The sequence below is a fragment of the Pongo abelii genome, chromosome 3, assembly GCF_028885655.2.
Source record: "Pongo abelii isolate AG06213 chromosome 3, NHGRI_mPonAbe1-v2.0_pri, whole genome shotgun sequence".
NCBI lineage: Eukaryota > Metazoa > Chordata > Mammalia > Primates > Hominidae > Pongo > Pongo abelii.
In genome coordinates, this window is record NC_071988.2 from 108185184 (window position 1) to 108206315 (window position 21132).

Consider the following 21132-nt stretch of genomic DNA (forward strand, 5'->3'; position numbering starts at 1 on the left):
AGTGAAACCTTGAGAGCAAAGCACAACCTTTTATTTGTATAAAATTATTTTAATTTATTCCAAGCATTTATTTTTGCATTTTTTTCAAGTCATTTTTCTTTTGATAGGCTATGCTCCATGAAGTGCTTTACAGTTGAACATTGCGTTCAAAATTTACATTCTATTCAATAATTATTCTATTGTTATGAATTCATTGTTTTTCTTAAATTTATATGAGACTTAGACTAGATTTGAAAATCTTTATACCTAATAGATTATCAGGTCACTAAATTGGAGACTATATCCATGTAATAGACTCACAAGTACTTGAAAAGTTGGTATTTTCTCTTTCCCTCAACTTCTAAGCTTTAATAGTCCTATTAAACTTTTTTTAAATTGTATGAAGACAAGTCTTATAAAATTGCTTCAAAAAAGATGTCTACAGCAGATATTTTAAGAAGTACTACATAATAGAGTTATCTTTTGGCAACTCAAAGTTTATATTAGCAAGGACTGTGAAAATTCCTGGAATAAAAATTTTGAGTTAATGTTGTTTCACCTAGTGTTTCCAGATATATTTAATGATGGGAAGCCCCATGCCCTATGCACATTTAATTGCACTGATATTTCCTTCAAACACTGATCTAAGGTGGAGAGATGTAAAATGGATCTTGTACTAAGAAAGAAGAGGAGAGAGACAATGTACAGTCCCCCGATCCTGGAAGTTAGTAAAATACTATCTGATGATTTGCTTTGGTTTTATGCTTTAGGTTGATGGGAAAGAAATAAATGAAATATCGTACCCCAAAGGAAAATGTTCTACTTATCAGATAAAGGGATCACCAAACTTGACTCTGTCCAAAGGTAGTTTTCCAAATCAGTCATCTAATTACTCTAAATGCCGTAATAATTCAGGTAATTTAAAAAACATAGGTTTCCTCTTTTCTTTGCTTTATATGTTACTGTAGCTTTAAAGGGAAAGATTATTGGTCAAATAAACAAAAGAACAATATACAAATGTCCCAGTATTCATTCTCGTCTCTGAGACTAATTTTTTTTAAATGATTGAGAAGATAGCTGCTGTGTTTTACAGTGTTTCTTATATTTTGTGAAGTAGCAATTCACAGGCTACCTAATAGTTTAGAAAAAGTGTCTTGAGGATGTTTTGTCTGATCTATTGTATCCTTAATCATTGTAACATAACTTTGTTTCTTTCATAAATTAATACATTGAGAGTCACTTAAGAAAATAAACATTAAATTATTAATGCCTTGTGAAAAGCCATATCACCGACATTGATTTTAGTTTATTCTTTGTAATTTGCATTTGTGTGGTCTTCCGTCATAGCAGCCAGGGTAGTTTTAGAACTAAAAATGACTGGATCACATTAGTGTAAACTACTTTTCCAGTCATTGCTACTTTTAAAATTGGTTGCTTAAAATTTGAAAGCACCTAGCAAATTCTATTTAACACCTTGTCCCTTTCTCATGTCAATATTTTTAAAGTAAAACCCCATGTAAATTATTATTTTTCAAGAATCTTATATACAAGAAGATGACATTTATGATGATTCCCAAGAAGCTGAAGTTATCCAGTCTCTGCTGGATGTTGTGGATGAAGAAGCCCAGAATCTTTTAAATGAAAATAATGCAGCAGGAAACTCCTGTGTTCCAGGTACATGAACCAGATGAATAAATTGGTATACTATGGAGTACAAGAACATCTCTAGGGAGCATTTTTTGAGTAAATATGTAATGCATTAGTTCTTCCTCTATTCCTCATTCGTGTGTAATATTTCAGAAACAAAATAGAATTTGTTATCTCCTATTTTTTTATTTTCCATATTTGTAAGTGGGTTACCTTATTAGTGAGATCTCCAAATGTATCATTTATATTATTGCTTTTACTTCTATTAGGGTTAGTCCAAACATTTTCCACCAGCCATTCTCATTTTAATTTTCGTAGATAATTTTAACCAGAAATTTTATACCAATATGTACTTGATCATATCTTCCTAACTTTTCTAGTTAAAACATTGAAACTATTTATGGATATTGGTTTATACGCTGCCTTCTTTTGCAGGCAAATGAACACTTTTCTACTTCCTCAATAGTTTTATAAATTCCTCTTGGCCTATATATTCCTCTCTCAGGTACATTAAAGATGAATGGGAAGTTATCAGAAGAGAGAACAGAAGATACAGACTGCAATGGTTCACTTTTACCTGAGTATTTTACTGAGGTAACAATAATACCTAAACATCCTAGGATATGACAGCTTGTTAGAATTATGGGTTTAACCCAGAAGGTGAAATAATCAGAGATTATTCCCTGTTTTACTCAAAAATTAAATTTAGGAGGAAAACGGAGGTTAATTTCATGTGTTACATTAAAGTGTCATCCTATCCTAGTGAAAGAATCATTACACAAATTTTCTCAAATTAAAAAAATAGGAAAAAAAAAATTAGTTTTCAAAAATGTAATGCTAAACTTTATAAATTATTCTTTAAAACCTTAAAACTTAGGATCTTCTGGGATATTAGGCAAAGGAAAAACATGAAATAGTAGATAAATTATATTTAAGGTTCTTCAAACTCAGCATCACCGTATGTATACAAATCTGACCTTGCTTAATATTCTGGGATAATTCTCCTCATTATCCTTCTTAGTCTTCCTACTTCATATCTTCAAAATTATCAAAACTGTTGGTTTGAATGTTCGTACACTAGTTATCATGCATGCTTATACTTACAATCTCATACATACATGACTGTTCATTAAATATTTACAAATAATGTGTATATATACAAGGAAGCTTACGGCTGATAAGTATGTATTTCTCAAGCTACAAGAATAATCCTACAAATATTAAATATCTCAAAATGTGGCATTCACTAGTGGTTTTCTTAAGATGCTCTTTCATATAATCAGAATATTAATAATTACACTAAAAATAGGCTGTTTAGAAAAGATTTTCTGAACATTTTAAGTCATGACTTTATCACATTTTTATTAATATTTAATAGTAACATTAAAATGCCCCTTAAAATGTATGTTGTAGTGTCTTTTAACGAGAAAATAAAAATCTTTAATTGCCATTTCAGAAATGTGATGTAGGCCGGGCACGTTGGCTCATGGCGGTAATCCCAGCACTTTTGGAAGGCCGAGGAGGGCAGATCACTTGAGGTCAGGAGTTCAAGACCAGCCTGGCCAACATGGTGAAACCCTGTCTCTGCCAAAAATATAAAAAATTAGCCAGATGTGGTGGCGCGCGCCTGTATTCCCAGTCCCTCAGGAGGCTGAGGCAGGAGAATCACTTGAACCCGGGAGGCAGAGGTTGCAGTGAGCGGAGATCATGCCGTTGCACTCCAGCCTGGGCGATGGAGTGAGACTCAGTCTCAAAAAAAAAAAAGTCATGTCACATGCTTTTTCTTTTAAAAAAGTAAGGAAAGCTTGTTAATATAGATTCTCATTTATACTGAGCTATGACTGTTTTATGGCAGAAAACTTCTTTCAAGTTATCTTTGTTTAATTATTTTCATTATGAAAATATTACATCCTTATTGTAAAAAAGTTTCCAACAGAATCTTCAAAACTGTAAGTCCCAGCTGGGCATGGTGGCTCACGCCTGTAATCCCAGCATTCTGGGAGGCCAAGGTAGGCAGATCACCTGAGGTTGGGAGTTCGAGACCAGCCTGGCCAACATGGAGAAACCCCATCTCTACTAAAAATACAAAATTAGCCGGGCAAGGTGGTGCATGCCTGTAATCCCAGCTACTCGGGAGGCTGAGGCAGGAGAATCGCTTGAACCTGGTAGACGGAGGTTGCAGTGAGCCGAAATCACGCCATTGCCCTCTAGCCTGGGCAACAAGAGTGAGATTCTGTCTCAAAAAAAAAAAAAAAAAAAAAAGTCCGTTTTTAAAAACTTATTTATCTTATTCATCTGAGGTAGCTATTGTTAAAAATTTTGATTTCTACCTTTCCACTGTGCATATCAAAACATAAATATTTGTATACATACATAATTTTTTAATATACATTTTATCACATGGTTCTGAGTTTGGTTTTCACTTAACAATTAATCATTACCCTCGTTCCATGTGAGACGTATAAATCTGCCTCATACTTTTTAAAGCCTTCCTATTATTTTATTGTAAGGTTATACCATAATTTATTAAATTGGCCATCTGTTGATGAATTTTAGATTTCTTATCAATAAGAGGGAACAAATTATTAGGAACTATATAATTGTCTTGCCACTGGAGTACAGATAGATCCTGCAAATACATGCATTGAGAATACATTTTGGGCTAGATATATTAAATTAGTGCTTCCTGAATAAATGGGACTTCTGCTTTAGAATCTGTTTTAAATAATGGTGAACAAAGCAAAGAAAGTGAGGCAACAGATTTAGGAAAGGAGTAACAGGGATCTTAGATTAAAACATTTAAAAATTTTATTTGTATCTAATTCTAGGAACACGTTTAAATCACTATGGCAATTATATTCATAAGCAGACAAATTTAAAATTTGCAAATATGACTAATCTCCCCTAGCTGAAAAGAAGACCAAGCTAGTATTCTGGAAAAGTTTTCTGTTTCATCTTGTATTTCTAGAATATTACCTACATTTTAGAACTGGCTAGTTTTAAAAATTATCTAGAACTTCTGACAATAATCTTTTGTAAGTGCTTGAAATCACCCTTAACAAATTGTATATTATTTACTGAACTGGTTCTAACAGTATGTTCTATAACTTTGAAAGTTTTATCATGTGCCAAAAGTTAAGATGCTAACCATTGGTATTACAAAAGTATAGGAATATCTTCCTATAGAAGAAAGATTATACCTCTGATAGCTGTTTATACATTCATTGTATTTCTTATTCAGTATTGTAATTGTCTGTACTCTTTAGTACTTCTTAGTGAAGTACTTCAGGTCAATGCCTGTGTCTTATTTAAGAATGAAAGAATGAATGCTAATCATATACATTACTATTAATTATTGTCTACAGTTTCAAAACCATTCAGCTATTGAACTCATCTGACTAATTTTGCTGGGGATAATAGGGTAAGAAGAGGTGTTAGAGTTTCTGTCCTAAATTTGCTTGTCCAGTCTAGTAGTCAACTTGAGAGAAGTACACATGTACATAAGTAAATAATTTTTAAAAAGCTATAGAAACGTATTCTGTTAAATGTTTATATGGAGTTCAGTGGGACCTACAAAGAAGAGGGGAAATGGTAGGGGCTACACAGGAGTAGGTGGATAAAGTTATTAAAGCTTTCTAAGGAATTAGCATCTTAAAAGTATTTGATAGTTAAGCTAGGAAAGAGCATTCCATACATACTGTGGAGCTGCTTTAGCAGAGGAATGAAGGCATAGATGAGCCTGGAACATTCAGGACACTAAGTCATTGCGAGTAGGGTATCACAGGGTGTCTTGAAAGCTAAACCTAAAAAGATAGGCAAGGTATTAGTTCATGAAGTGACTTACATACCATGCCAAGAAATTTGATCTTTCCACATCTCTTGCCACTGAAATGGATCAATATGCTTTCTAATTCTGGTTATTTTTTAATGGCTTTAATTTCTTCAAACATAGTCTTCTTATGTGGTGTTTTTAATTTCTTAAGCAAAAACAAGGCAAAAACTTTTAGTGACTCTCCATCACCTGAGGATAATCCTGCTTGACTGGTTGGATCTCAGGACTGGCTTTATGGGCATTCAACCAGTGCAATCACACAGAACCCTGTGCTTGGAAGAGCCTCCTACTTCTAATATGCTATAGTGCTGTGCTATCTCCAACTTGAAGTTCTTAGTAAGTTTTTAACAAGAGATACCTTATTTGCATGTGGCTCTTGGCACTACAAATTAAGTAGTTCGTCCTAGATCCAGGAGATACCTCCTCTACTATCAAGTTACTGGATCTGGATTCCTTGAGCACTAGGATTGTACAATAACCTTCAAAGGGGCTGACCATGATAAAAAAAATCTTAAATATATTCAGTGAGGCAGTACCACAGCTGCCTCCTCTTCCAAAGATCCTTCAGTCCATAGCGACAAGAAACTGAAGGCCAATCTTCTTAACCTAACCCTCCCCCATACACAAGTGAACTTTACAAAAATAGTGGTAATTGGTTAATACAAGTATCACTGTAGCTTATTTCTTTTTTTTTTTTTTTTTTTTTTTTTTAAGCAACAGCAAAATTTATTGTGAAGGGCGAAAGAACAAAGCTTCCACAGTGTGGAAGGGGACCCAAGCAGGTTGCCCCACTATAACTTATTTCTAATTGAGCTTTACCTCATCATTTTCATTTAATAATTGTATTATTAAAATTTTCATATTTGTAACAGCACTTGACTCTTATAAAAGGCTTTGTACTTTCTAAAATCATTATACACATACTATATTCTTAGACCAGGACTGTAATGGGGAATAAGAAATCCAAATGACTTTAGTTGGAAAAAAATTTTAATCCAGACTAAAATGAGCAGCTTCTCAAAAGAGATGAGTTTCCTTTTAGTTGACAGTGGATTAAAACCTTTTTTTCTTCTACTGTAGAAGTTCTACATTTACATCAACTAAATTGAAATTATTATCAGGGTAATTTAATTATGGTACTTTTTAACTCTACAAAGTCTATAACTGAAAGATCATATTACAGGTGTCATTTTTATTAAATGGATGAAATAACCTATGTCGCAGACAAAAGTGTGTGTAGGCACACAGTGGTGAACAGATCGACATGATTCCTGCCTCGATAGAGCTTAATGATGGAGAGAAAAGGAGAAAAAGTCAAACACACAAATAAATATGTAATTACAAGTTGTGTTAAGGTCTGTGAAGTTTGTTTGTTGTTTTTAAGTGCCACACACACACATACAAAAAAAGAATAACCAAGGAAACCTGCTTTAGATTGGGTGGATAGAAAACGTCTTCAGGAGGAGAAGACACAATGTTGAATTTTTTAGTAAGGATTCACCATCAGAAGGGCTTTGTGGTAGGAAGAGATGAGTGATTTTGAAGAACTGAAAGACCCATGAATTTGAAGCCTACTGGGTAAAGGGGAGATTATAAAAGTAGACAGGGGCCAGATAATTCAGGGCCTTCAAGGGAATTTCCTATTTGTTAAGAAAATTTGTCCTGATAAAGATTCAATTGTATAATTTACTAACCATTTAAGAATACAATTTGGGGGTGATCACTTCCAAAATGGCCGAATAGGAACAGCTCCGGTCTGCCACTCCCAACAAAATCGATGCAGAAGACAGGTGATTTCTGCGTTTCCAACTGAGGTGCGTGGTTCATCTTGATGGGACTCATCGGACAGTGGGTGCAGCCTTACGGAGGGCGAGCTGAAGCAGGGTGGGGCGTCGCCTCACACGGGAAGCGCAAGGGGTTGGGGGATTTCCCTTTCCTAGCCAAGCGAAGCCGTGGCAGACTGTACCTGAAGAAATGGTACACCCCTGACCAAACACTGTGCTTTTCCCACAGTCCCAGCAACCAGCAGACCAGGAGATACCCTCCCATGTCTGGCTCGGCAGGTCCCATGCCCACGGAGCCTTGCTCACTGCCAGCGCAGCAGTCTGAGATCAACCTGTGACACTGCAGCTTGACCGGTGGGGGGCATCCACCATTGCTGAGGCTTGAGTAGCTCACAGTGTAAACAAAGCAGCCGGGAAGCTTCAACAGGGCACAGCCCACTGCAACTCAGCAAGGCCTACTGCCTCTCTAGATTCCACCTCTGGGGGCAGGGCAGAGCAGAAGAAAAGGAAGCAGACAGCTTCTCCAGACTTAAATGTCCCTGTCTGACAGCTCTGAAAACAGCAATGGTTCTCCCAGCATGGCGTTCGAACTCTGAGAATGGACAGACTGCCTCCTCAAGTGGGTCCCTGATCCCCATGTAGCCTGACTGGGAGACACCTCCCAGTAGGGGCCGACAGACACCTCAAACAGGCGGGTGCCCCTCTGGGATGAAGCTTCCAGAGGAAGGATCAGGCAGCAATATTTGCTCCTCTGCAGCCTCCGCTGGTGATACTCAGGCAAACAGGGTCTGGAGTGGACCTCCAGCAAACTCCAATAGACCTGCAACTGAGGGGCCTGTCAGAAGGGAAACTAACAAACAGAAAGGAATAGCATCAACATCAACAAAAAGGACCTCCACACCAAAACCCTATCTGTAGGTCACCAGCATCTAAGACCAAAGGTAGATAAAACCACAAAGATGGGGAGAAACCAGAGCAGAAAAGCAGAAAATTCCAAAAACCAGAGTACCTCTTCCCCTCCAAAGGATCGCAGCTCCTTGCCAGCAAGGGAACAAAACAGGACAGAGAATGAGTTTGACGAGTTGACAGAAATAGGCTTCAGAAGGTCGGTAGTAACAAACTTTTCCAAGCAAAAGGCGCATGTTCTAACACGTTGCAAGAAAGCTAAAAACCTTGAAAAAAAAGGTTAGATGAATGGCTAACTAGAATAAACAGTGTAGAGAAGACCTTAAATGACCTGATGAAGCTGAAAACCACAGCACGAGAACTTCGTGACGCATGCACAAGCTTCAATCGCCGATTTGATCAAGTAGAAGAAAGGATATCAGTGATTGAAGATCAAATTTATGAAATAAAGCAAGAAGACGATTAGAGAAAAAAGAGTGAAAAGAAATGAACAAACGCTCCTAGAAATATGGGACTGTGTGAAAAGACCAAATCTACATTTGATTGGTATACCGGAAAGGATGGGCAGAATGGAACCAAGTTAGAAAACACTCTTCAGGATATTATCCAGGAGAACTTCATTAACCTAGCAAGGCAGGCCAACATTCAAATTCAGGAAATACAGAGAACACCACAAAGATACTCCTTGAGAAGAGCAACCCCAAGACACATAATTGTCAGATTCTCCAAGGGTGCAATGAAGGAAAAAATGTTAAGGGCAGCCAGAGAGAAAGGTCAGGTTACCCACAAAGGGAAGCCCATCAGAATAACAGTGATCTCTCAGTAGAAAGCCTACAAGCCAGAAGAGAGTGGAGGCCAATATTCAACATTCTTAAAGAAAAGAATGTTCAACTCAGAATCTCATATCCAGCCAAACTAAGCTTTGTAAGGGAAGGAGAAATAAAATCCTTTGCAGACAAGCAAATGCTGAGAGATTTTGTCACCACCAGGCCTGCCTAACAAGAACTCCTGAAGGAAGCACTAAACATGGAAAGGAACAACCAGTACCAGCCACTGCAAAAACATGCCAAGTGGTAAAGACTATCGATGCTGTGAAGAAACTGCATCAATTAACAGGCAAAATAACCAGCTAACATCATAATGACAAGATCAAATTCACACATAACAATATTAACCTTAAATGTGTATGGGCTAAATGCCCCAATTAAAAGACACAGACTGGCAAATTGGATAAAGAGTCAAGACCCATCAGTGTGCTGTATTCAGGAGACCCATCTCATGTGCAATGACGTGCATAGGCTCAAAATAAAGGGATGGAGGAAGATCTACCAAGCCAATGGAAAGCAAAAAAAAGCAGGGGTTGCAATCCTAGTCTCTGATGAAACAGACTTTAAACCAACAAAGATCAAAAAAGACAAGGCCACTACATAATGGTAAAGGGATCAATTCAACAAGAAGAACTAACTATCCTAAATATATGTGCACCCAATACAGGAGCACTCAGATTCATAAAGCAAGTCTTTAGAGAACTACAAAGAGACTTGGACTCCTACACAATAATAATGGGAGACTTTAACACCCCACTGTCAATATTAGACAGGTCAACAAGACAGAAGGTTAACAGGAATATCCAGGACTTGAACTCAACTCTGTACCAAGTGGACGTAGTAGATATTTACAGAACTCTCCACCCCAAATCAGCAGAATATACATTCTTCTCAGCACCACATCACACTTATTCTAAAATTGACCACATAATTGGAAGTAAAACACTACTCAGCAAATGTAAAAGAACAGAAATTATAACAAACTGTCTCTCAGACCACAGTGCAATCAAACTAGAACTCAGGATTAAGAAACTCACTCAAAACCACACAACTACATGGAAACTGAACAACCTGCTCCTGAATGACTACTGGCTGCATAACAAAATGAAGGCAGAAATAAAGATGTTCTTTGAAACCAATGAGAACAAAGACACAACATACCAGAATCTACACATTTAAAGCAGTGTGTAGAGGGAAATTTGTAGCACTAAATGCCCACAAGAGAAAGTAGGAAAGATCTAAAATTGACACCCTAATATCACAATGAAAAGAACTAGAGAAGCAAGAGCAAACACATTCAAAAGCTAGCAGAAGGCAAGAAATAACTAAGATCAGAGCAGAACTGAAGGAGATAGAGACACAAAAAACCCTTCAAAAAATCAATGAATCCAGGAGCTAGTTTTTTGAAAGGATCAACAAAATAGACTGCTAGCAAGACTAATAAAGAAGAAAAGAGAGAAAAATCAAATAGACGCAATAAAAAATGATAAAGGGGATATCACCACCTATCCCACAGAAATACAAACTGCCATCAGAGAATACTGTAAACACCTCTATGCAAATAAACTAGAAAATCTAGAAGAAATTGATAAATTCCTGGACACATACACCCTCCCAAGACTAAACCAGGAAGAAGTTGAATCTCTGAATAGACCAATAACAGGCTCTGAAATTGAGGCAATAATTAATAGCCTACCAACCAAAAGAGTCCAGGACCAGATGGATTTACATTCGAATTCTACCAGAGGTACAAAGAGGAGCTGACACCATTCCTTCTGAAACTATTCCAATCAATAGAAAAAGATGGAGTCCTCCCTAACTCATTTTATGAGGATAGCATCATCCTGACACCAAAGCCTGGCAGAGACACAACAACAACAAAAAAAGAATTTTAGGCCAATATCCCTGGTGAACATTGATCCGAAAATCTCAATAAAATACTGGCAAACCGAATCCAGCAGCACATCAAAAAGCTTATCCACTGCGATCAAGTTGGCTTCATCCCTGGGATGCAAGGCTGGTTCAACATATACAAATCAATAAACGTAATCCATCACATAAAGAGAACCAACAACAAAAACCACATGATTATCTCCATAGATGCAGAAAAGGCCTTCAACAAAATTCAACAGCCCTTCATACTAAAAACTCTCAATAAACTAGGTATCAATGGAACCTACCTCAAAATAATAAATGCTATTTATGACAAACTCACAGCCAATATCATACTGAATGGGCAAAAACTGGAAGCATTCCCTTTGAAAACCGGCACAAGACAAGGATGCCCTCTCTCACCACTCCTATTCAACACAGTATTGGAAGTTCTGGCTAGGGCAATCAGGCGAGAGAAAGAAAGAAAGGGTATTCAGTTAGGAAAAGAAGAAGTCAAATTGTCTCTGTTTGCAAATGACATGATTGTATATTTAGAAATCCCCATCATCTCAGCCCAAAATCTCCTTAAGCTGATAAGCAACTTTAGCAAAGTCTCAGGATACAAAATCAATGTGCAAAAATCGCAAGCATTCATATATATCAACAGTAGACAGCGAAATCATGCGTGAACTCCCATTCACAACTACTACAAAGAAAATAAAATACCTAGGAATCCAACTCACAAGGGATGTGAAGTACCTCTTCAAGGAGAACTACAAAACACTGCTCAACGAAATAAAAGAGGACACAAACAAATGGAAGAACATTCCATGCTCATGGATAGGAAGAATCAATATCGTGAAAATGGCCATACTGACCAAGGTAATTTATAGATTCAATGCTATTCCCATCAAGCTACCACTGACTTTCTTCCTAGAATTGGAAAAAACTACTTTAAAGTTCATGTGGAACCCAAAAAGAGTCCGCATAGCGAAGACAATCCTAAGCAAAAAGAACAAAGCTGGAGGCATCACACTACCTGACTTCAAACTATACTACAAGGCTACAGTAACCAAAACAGCATGGTACTGGTACCAAAACAGATATATAGATCAATGGAACAGAACAGAGGCCTTAGAAATAATACTACCAATCTACAGCCATCTGATCTTTGACAAACCTGAGAAAAACAAGCAATGGGGAAAGGATTCCCTATTTAATAAATGGTGCTAGGAAAACTGGCTAGCCATATGTAGAAAGCTGAAACTGGATCCCTTCCTTACACCGTATACAAAAATTAACTCAAGATGGATTAAAGACTTAAATGTAAGACCTAACACCATAAAAACCCTAGAAGAAAACCTAGGTGATACCATTCAGAACATAGGCATGGGCAAAGACTTCATGACTAAAACAACAAAAGCAATGGCAACAAAAGCCAAAATTGACAAATAGGATCTAATTAAAGAGCTTCTGCTCGGCAAAAGAAACTATCATTAGAGTGAACAGGCAACCTACCAAATGGGAGAAAACTTTTGCAATCTACCCATCTGACAAAGGACTAATATCCTGAATCTACAAATAACTTAAACAAATTTACAAGAAAGAAACAATTCCATCAAAAAGTAGGCAAAGGATATGAACAGACTCTTCTCAAAAGAAGAATTTATGCAGTCAACAGACATATGAAAAAATGCTCATCATCACTGGTCATCAGAGAAATGCAAATCAAAACCACAATGAGATACCATCTCACGCCAGTTAGAATGGCAATCGTTAAAAAGTCAGGAAACAACAGATGCTGAAGAGGATGTGGAGAAATAGGAATGCTTTTACACTGTTGGTGGGAGTGTAAAGTAGTTCAACCTTTGTGAAAGACAGTGTGGCAATTCCTCAAGGATCTAGAACTAGAAATACCATTTGACCCAGTGATCGCATTACTGGGCATATACCCAAAGGATTATAAATCACGCTACCATAAAGACACATGCACACGTATGTTTATTGCAGCACTGTTCACAATAGCAAAGACATGAAACCAACCCAAATGTCCATCAATGATAGACTGAATAAAGAAAATGTGGCACATATACACCATGGAATACTATGCAGCCATAAAACAGGATGAGTTCATGTCCTTTGCAGAGACATGGATGAAGCTGGAAACCATCATTCTAAGCAAACTATTACAAGGACAGAAAACCAAACACCACATGTTCTCACTCATAGGTGGGAGTTGAACAATGAGAACACATGGACACAGGGCGGGGAATATCACACACCAGGGCCTTTTCAGGGTTGGGGGGTCTGGGGGAGGGATAGCATTAGGAGAAATACCTAATGTAAACGATGAGTTGATGGGTACAGCAAACCAACAAGGCACATGTATACCTACGTAACAAACCTGCATGTTGTGCACGTGTACCCTAGAACTTAAAGTATAATAGAAAAAATACAATTTGGCATCTCTTTCTAATTGTAGCAAACTGTTCCTGCTGCAGTATTTGAATCTCTGAAACACACCATACTCAGTTAAAGTATGAGTTGATTAATCTTTAATGATAAAGGGGCAATATATTATAATTTAACATATTTGAAACACTAAGATTTTCTTGAAGCTTTTTTTAGATTTTAAAATTGAAGTAGAAAAGCATCTACCAAATGTGCATATCTAAATAATCATTAATTCACACTTTCATCTTTTTTCCTCTTTACCTCTTTCCTTTTAATATTTTTAATATAAGAAATGAAGGCCAGGCTGGCTTCAGTGGCTCACATCTGTAATCCCAACACTTTGGGAGGCTGAGGCAGGAGAGTAGCTCAAGGCTAGGAGTTTAAGACCAGCCTGGGCAACATAGTGAGATCCCTTCTCTACAGAAAAAAAATTTTTTTTAATTAGCTGGGCATGGTGGCATGTACCTGTAGTCCCTAGCTACTCAGGAGGCTGAGGGGGGAGGATTGCTTGAGCCCAAGAGTTTGAGGTTACAGTGAGTCATGATTGTACCACTGGACTCTAGCCCAGGCAACAGACTCCATCTCTTTAAAAAAATGAGAAGCCAAGATGAGTGTGAAGATACCTAAGTGGGAGCAGCAAAGACTGTTGGGCCACTGATGCCTCAGCCACTATTTGGAGTGTATTAATTGAATGTCATATGTGTCTTTGTAATATAAGGATGAACAATAACAGTAAATATAGGAAATAAGTAACAGGAAAAAAATAGTATGCGATTTTTTTTTGTTACAATGGGCTGATTTGATTCTTATTTGTTTTTATTGTAGGCTACCAAAATGAATGGCTGTGAAGAATATTGTGAAGAAAAAGTAAAAAGTGAAAGGTAAGAAAATAATTCTCAAAGTATCCATAATGCTTCTATCTATCTGTCTATCTATAAATGCTCTGAAGATTTCCATTTGTTTTCCAGTATAAAATAAGCATTGTTGAGTAAATTATAAAACTATGGTTTAATATTAAGAATTTTTAAAATTTTCGGGCCAGGTGCAGTGGCTCATGCCTGTAATCCCAGTGCTTTGGGAGGCTGAGGCGGGTGGATCACTTGAGGTCAGGAGTTCAAGACTAGCCTGGCCAACATGGTGAAACCCTGTTCTCTACTAAAAATACAAGAACACAGGCATGGTGTCTCATGCCTGTAATCCCAGCACTTTGGGTGGCTGAGATGGGCGGATCGCTTGAGGCCAGGAGTTGGAGACCAGCCTGGCCAACATGGTGAAACCCCGCCTCTACTAAAAATATAAAAATTAGCTGGGTGTGGTGACACATGCTTGTAATCCCAGCTACTCAGGAGGCTGAGGCACGAGAATTGCTGGAATCCAGGAAGTGGAGGTTACAGTGAGCTGAGATCACGCCACTGCACTCCAGCCTGAGCAACAGAGCAAGACTCTGTCTCAAAAAAAAAAAAAAAGAAACAAAGAAAGAAAGTTGAGAGGAGCCAAGATGGCCAAATAGGAACAGCTCTGGTCTACAGCTCCCAGCATGAGCGACGCAGAAGACGGGTGATTTCTGCATTTCCATCTGAGGTACCGGGTTCATCTCACTAGGGAGTGCCAGACAGTGGGTGCAGGTCAGTGGGTGCGTGCACCGTGCGCGAGCCAAAGAAGGGCGAGGCATTGCCTCACTTGGTAAGCGCAAGGGGTCAGGGAGTTCCCTTTCCTACTCAAAGAAAGGGGTGACAGACGGCACCTGGAAAATCAGGTCACTCCCACCCGAATACTGCGCTTTTCCGACGGGCTTAAAAAATGGTGCACCAGGAGATTATATCCCGCACCTGGCTCAGAGGGTCCTACGCCCACGGAGTCTCTCTGATTGCTAGCACAGCAGTCTGAGATCAGACTGCAAGGCAGCAGCGAGGCTGGGGGAGGGGCGCCCGCCGTTGCCCAGGCTTGCTTAGGTAAACAAAGCAGCCAGGAAGCTCGATGTGGGTGGAGCCCACCACAGCTCAAGGAGGCCTGCCTGCCTCTGTAGGCTCCACCTTTGGGGGCAGGGCACAGACAAACAAAAAGACAGCAGTAACCTCTGCAGACTTAAATGTCCCTGTCTGACAGCTTTGAAGAGAGCAGTGGTTCCCCCAGCATGCAGCTGGAGATCTGAGAACGGGCAGACTGCCTCCTCAAGTGGGTCCCTGACCCCTGACCCCCGAACAGCCTAACTGGGAGGCACCCCCCAGCAGGGGCAGCCTGACACCTCACACGGCCGGGTACTCCAACAGACCTGCAGCTGGGGGTCCTGTCTGTTAGAAGGAAAACTAACAAACAGAAAGGACATCCACACCAAAAACCCATCTGTACATCACCATCATCAAAGACCAAAAGTAGATAAAACCACAAAGATGGGGAAAAAACAGAGCAGAAAAACTGGAAACTCTAAAAAGCAGAGCACCTCTCCTCCTCCAAAGGAACGCAGTTCCTCACCAGCAATGGAACAAAGCTGGACGGAGAATGACTTTGACGAGCTGAGAGAAGAAAGATTCAGACGATCAAATTACTCTGAGCTATGGGAGGATATTCACACCAAAGGCAAAGAAGTTGAAAACTTTGAAAAAAATTTAGACGAATGTATAACTAGAATAACCAATACAGAGAAGTGCTTAAAGGAGCTGATGGAGCTGAAAACCAAGGCTCAAGAACTACGTGAAGCATGCAGAAGCCTCAGGAGCCGATGCGATCAACTGGAAGAAAGGGTATGAGCGATGGAAGATGAAATGAATGAAATGAAGCGAGAAGGGAAGTTTAGAGAAAAAAGAATAAAAAGAAATGAACAAAGCCTCCAAGAAATATGGGACTATGTGAAAAGACCAAATCTATGTCTGATTGGTGTACCTGAAAGTGACGGGGAGAATGGAACCAAGTTGGAAAACACTCTGCAGGGTATTATCCAGGAGAACTTCCCCAATCTAGCCAGGCAGGCCAACATTCAGATTCAGGAAATACAGAGAACGCCACAAAGATACTCCTCGAGAAGAGCAACTCCAAGACACATAATTGTCAGACTCACCAAAGTTGAAATGAAGGAAAAAATGTTAAGGGCAGCCAGAGAGAAAGGTCGGGTTACCCGCAAAGGGAGCCCATCAGACTAACAGCGGGTCTCTTGGCAGAAACTCTACAAGCCAGAAGAGAGTGGGGGCCAATATTCAACATTCTTAAAGAAAAGAATTTTCAACCCAGAATTTCATATCCAGCCAAACTAAGCTTCATAAGTGAAGGAGAAATAAAATACTTTACAGACAAGCAAATGCTGAGAGATTTTGTCGCCACCAGGCCTGCCCTAAAAGAGCTCCTGAAGGAAGCACTAAACATGGAAAGGAACAACCGGTACCAGCCACTGCAAAATCATACTAAAATGTAAAGATCATTGACACTAGGAAGAGACTGCATCAACCAACGAGCAAAATAACCAGCTAACATCATAATGACAGGATCAAATTCACACATAACAATATTAACTTTAAATGTAAATGGACTAAATGCTCCAATTAAAAGACACAGACTGGCAAATTGGATAAAGAGTCAAGATCCATCAGTGTGCTGTATTCAGGAAACCCATCTCATGTGCAGAGACACACATAGTCTCAAAATAAAAGGATGGAGGAAGATCTACCAAGCAAATGGAAAACAAAAAAAGGCAGGGGTTGCAGTCCTAGTCTCTGATAAAACAGACTTTAAACCAACAAAGATCAAAAGAGACAAAGAAGGCCATTACATAATGGTAAAGGGATCAGTTCAACAAGAAGAGCTAACTATCTAAATATATATGCACCCAATACAGGAGCACCCAGGTTCATAAAGCAAGTCCTGAGTGACCTACAAAGAGACTTAGACTCCCACACATTAATAATGGGAGACTTTAACACCCCACTGTCAACATTAGACAGATCAACGAGACAGAAAGTCAACAAGGATACCCAGGAATTGAACTCAGCTCTGCACCAAGCAGACCTAATAGACATCTACAGAACTCTCGACCCCAAATCAACAGAATATACATTTTTTTCAGCACCACCCCACACCTATTCCAAAATTGACCACATACTTGGAAGTAAAGCTCTCCTCAGCAAATGTAAAAGAACAGAAATTATAACAAACTATCTCTCAGATCACAGTGCAATCAAGCTAGAACTCAGGATTAAGAATCTCACTCAAAACCGCACAGCTACATGGAAACTGAACAACCTGCTCCTGAATGACTACTGGGTACATAACGAAATGAAGGCAGAAATAAAGATGTTCTTTGAAACCAACGAGAACCAAGACACAACATACCAGAATCTCTGGGATGCATTCAAAGCAGTGTGTAGAGGGAAATTTATAGCACTAAATGCCCACAAGAGAAAGCAGGAAAGATCCAAAATTGACACCCTAACATCACAATTAAAAGAACTAGAAAAGCAAGAGCAAACACATTCAAAAGCTAGCAGAAGGCAAGAAATAACTAAAATCAGAGCAGAACTGAAGGAAATAGAGACACAAAAACCCTTCAAAAAATAAATGAATCCAGGAGCTGGTTTTTGAAAGGATCAACAAAATTGATAGACCGCTAGCAAGACTAATAAAGAAAAAAAGAGAGAAGAATCAAATAGATGCAATAAAAAATGATAAAGGGGATATCACCACCGATCCCACAGAAATACAAACTACCATCAGAGAATACTATAAACACCTCTATGCAAATAAACTAGAAAATCTAGAAGAAATGGATAAATTCCTCGACACATACACCCTCCCAAGACTAAACCAGGAAGATGTAGAATCTCTGAATAGACCAATAACAGGATCTGAAATTGTGGCAATAATCAATAGCTTACCAACCAAAAAGAGTCCAGGACCAGATGGATTCACAGCCGAATTCTACCAGAGGTACAAGGAGGAACTGGTACCATTCCATCTGAAACTATTCCAATCAACACAAAAAGAGGGAATCCTCCCTAACTCATTTTATGAGGCCAGCATCATCCCGATACCAAAGCTGGGCAGAGACACAACCAAAAAAGAGAATTTTAGACCAATATCCTTGATGAATATTGATGCAAAAATCCTCAATAAAATACTGGCAAACCAAATCCAGCAGCACATCAAAAAGCTTATCCACCATGATCAAGTGGGTTTCATCCCTGGGATGCAAGGCTGGTTCAATATACGCAAATCAATAAATGTAATCCAGCATATAAACAGAACCAAAGACAAAAACCACATGATTATCTCAATAGATGCAGAAAAGGCCTTTGACAAAATTCAACAACCTTCGTGCTAAAAACTCTCAATAAATTAGGTATTGATGGGACATATCTCAAAATAATAAGAGCTATCTATGACAAACCCACAGCCAGTATCATACTGAATGGGCAAAAACTGGAAGCATTCCCTTTGAAAATTGGCACAAGACAGGGAAGCCCTCTCTCACCACTCCTATTCAACATAGTGTTGGAAGTTCTGGCCAGGGCAATTAGGCAGAAGGAGGAAATAATGGGTATTCAATTAGGAAAAGAGGAAGTCAAATTGTCCCTGTTTGCAGACGACATGATTGTATATCTAGAAAACCCCATTGTCTCAGCCCAAAATCTCCTTAAGCTGATAAGCAACTTCAGCAAAGTCTCAGGATACAAAATCAGTGTGCAAAAATCACAAGCATTCTTATATGCCAACAACAGACAAACAGAGAACCAAATCATGAGTGAACTCCCATTCACAATTGCTTCAAAGAGAATAAAATACCTAGGAATCCAACTTACAAGGGACGTGAAGGACCTCTTCAAGGAGAACTACAAACCACTGCTCAAGGAAATAAAAGAGGATACAAAGAAATGGAAGAACATTCCATGCTCATGGGTAGGAAGAATCAATATTGTGAAAATGGCCATACTGCCCAAGGTAATTTACAGATTCAATGCCATCCCCATCAAGCTACCAATGACTTTCTTCACAGAATTGGAAAAAACTACTTTAAAGTTCATATGGAACCAAAAAACAGCCTGCATCACCAAGTCAATCCTAAGCCAAAAGAACAAAGCTGGAGGCATCACGCTACCTGACTTCAAACTATACTACAAGGCTACGGTAACCAAAACAGCTTGGTACTGTTACCAAAACAGAGATATAGATCAATGGAACAGAACAGAGCCCTGAGAAATAACGCTGCATATCTACAACTATCTGATCTTTGACAAACCTGAGAAAAACAAGCAATGGGGAAAGGATTCTCTATTTAATAAATGGTGCTGGGAAAACTGGCTAGCCATATGTAGAAAGCTGAAACTGGATCCTTTCCTTACACCTTATACAAAAATCAATTCAAGATGGATTAAAGACTTAAACGTTAGACCTAAAACCATAAAAACTCTAGAAGAAAACCTAGGCATTACCATTCAGGACATAGGCATGGGCAAGGACTTCATGTCTAAAACACCAAAAGCAATGGCAACAAAAGCCAAAATTGACAAATGGGATCTAATTAAACTCAAGAGCTTCTGCACAGCAAAAGAAACTACCATCAGAGTGAACAGGCAACCTACCAAATGGGAGAAAATTTCCGCAACCTACTCATCTGACAAAGGGCTAATATCCAGTATCTACAATGAACTCCAACAAATTTACAAGAAAAAAACAACTCCATCAAAAAGTGGGCAAAGGACATGAACAGACACTTCTCAAAAGAAGACATTTATGCAGCCAAAAAACACATGAAAAAATGCTCACCATCACTGGCCATCAGAGAAATGCAAATCAAAACCACAATGAGATACCATCTCACACCAGTTAGAATGGCAATCATTAAAAAGTCAGGAAACAACAGGTGCTGGAGAGGATGTGGAGAAATAGGAACACTTTTATACTGTTGGTGGGACTGTAAACTAGTTCAACTATTGTGGAAGTCAGTGTGGCAATTCCTCATGGATCTAGAACTAGAAATACCATTTGACCCAGCCATCCCATTACTGGGTATATACCCAAAGGACTATAAATCATACTGCTATAAAGACACATGCACACGTATGTTTATTGCGGCATTATTCACAATAGCAAAGACTTGGAACCAACCCAAATGTCCAACAATGATAGACTGGATTAAGAAAATGTGGCACAGATACACCATGGAATACTATGCAGCCATAAAAAATGATGAGTTCATGTACTTTGTAGGGACATGGATGAAACTGGAAATCATCATTCTCAGTAAAGTATCGCAAGAACAAAAAACCAAACACCGCATATTCTCACTCATAGGTGGGAATTGAACAATGAGAACACATGGACACAGGAGGGGGAACATCACACTCTGGGGACTGTTGTGGGGTGGGGGGAGGGGGGAGGGATAGCATCGGGAGATATACCTAATGCTAGATGACGAGTTAGTGGGTGCAGCACACCAGCATGGCACATGTATACATACGTAACTAGCCTGCACATTGCGCACATGTACCCTAGAACCTAAAGTATAATAATAATAATAAATTTTAAAAAAAAAAGAAAAAAGTTTTAAATTATTTGTTACAAGGAGGTTCTAGTGACATGTGAAAATGTGTTTATTATACTATTGCTTCAAGAAAGCAATATTCTCTTAACCATTGGAAAAAATGAATGAAAGCATGACCCTAAATGGAAATGTGCCAACAATCATTACAGTGACTGACTTCTGCTATTGGGTTATGGGTCATTTATTTTTCAGTTTCTCTATTTTTCTATACTTTAAAATTTTTAAATTTTTAATGAGAAAATGAAACCAAAAAAAGTAAGAAACCCACAAAATATGTTTTAAAACCCACAAAAATATGTTTTA

General features: G+C 38.6%; 1 protein-coding gene across 25 annotated transcripts in view; it reads left to right on the plus strand.

The window, feature by feature from the left end:
- The window catches only part of PTPN13 (protein tyrosine phosphatase non-receptor type 13), a 243490-nt gene that overhangs the window by 202698 nt on the left and 19660 nt on the right, over positions 1-21132 (plus strand). For 14 of the 25 annotated variants that reach the window (XM_024246017.3, XM_054553498.2, XM_054553500.2 and 11 more), the window contains 4 exons: positions 750-894; positions 1516-1653; positions 2132-2220; positions 14127-14182. In XM_024246017.3, coding sequence (XP_024101785.2) covers positions 750-894; positions 1516-1653; positions 2132-2220; positions 14127-14182 — 428 coding nt within the window. The remainder of the gene's footprint in view (positions 1-749; positions 895-1515; positions 1654-2131; positions 2221-14126; positions 14183-21132) is intronic. The other 11 variants (XM_024246021.3, XM_024246023.3, XM_063723814.1 and 8 more) reach the window with 1 other exon arrangement.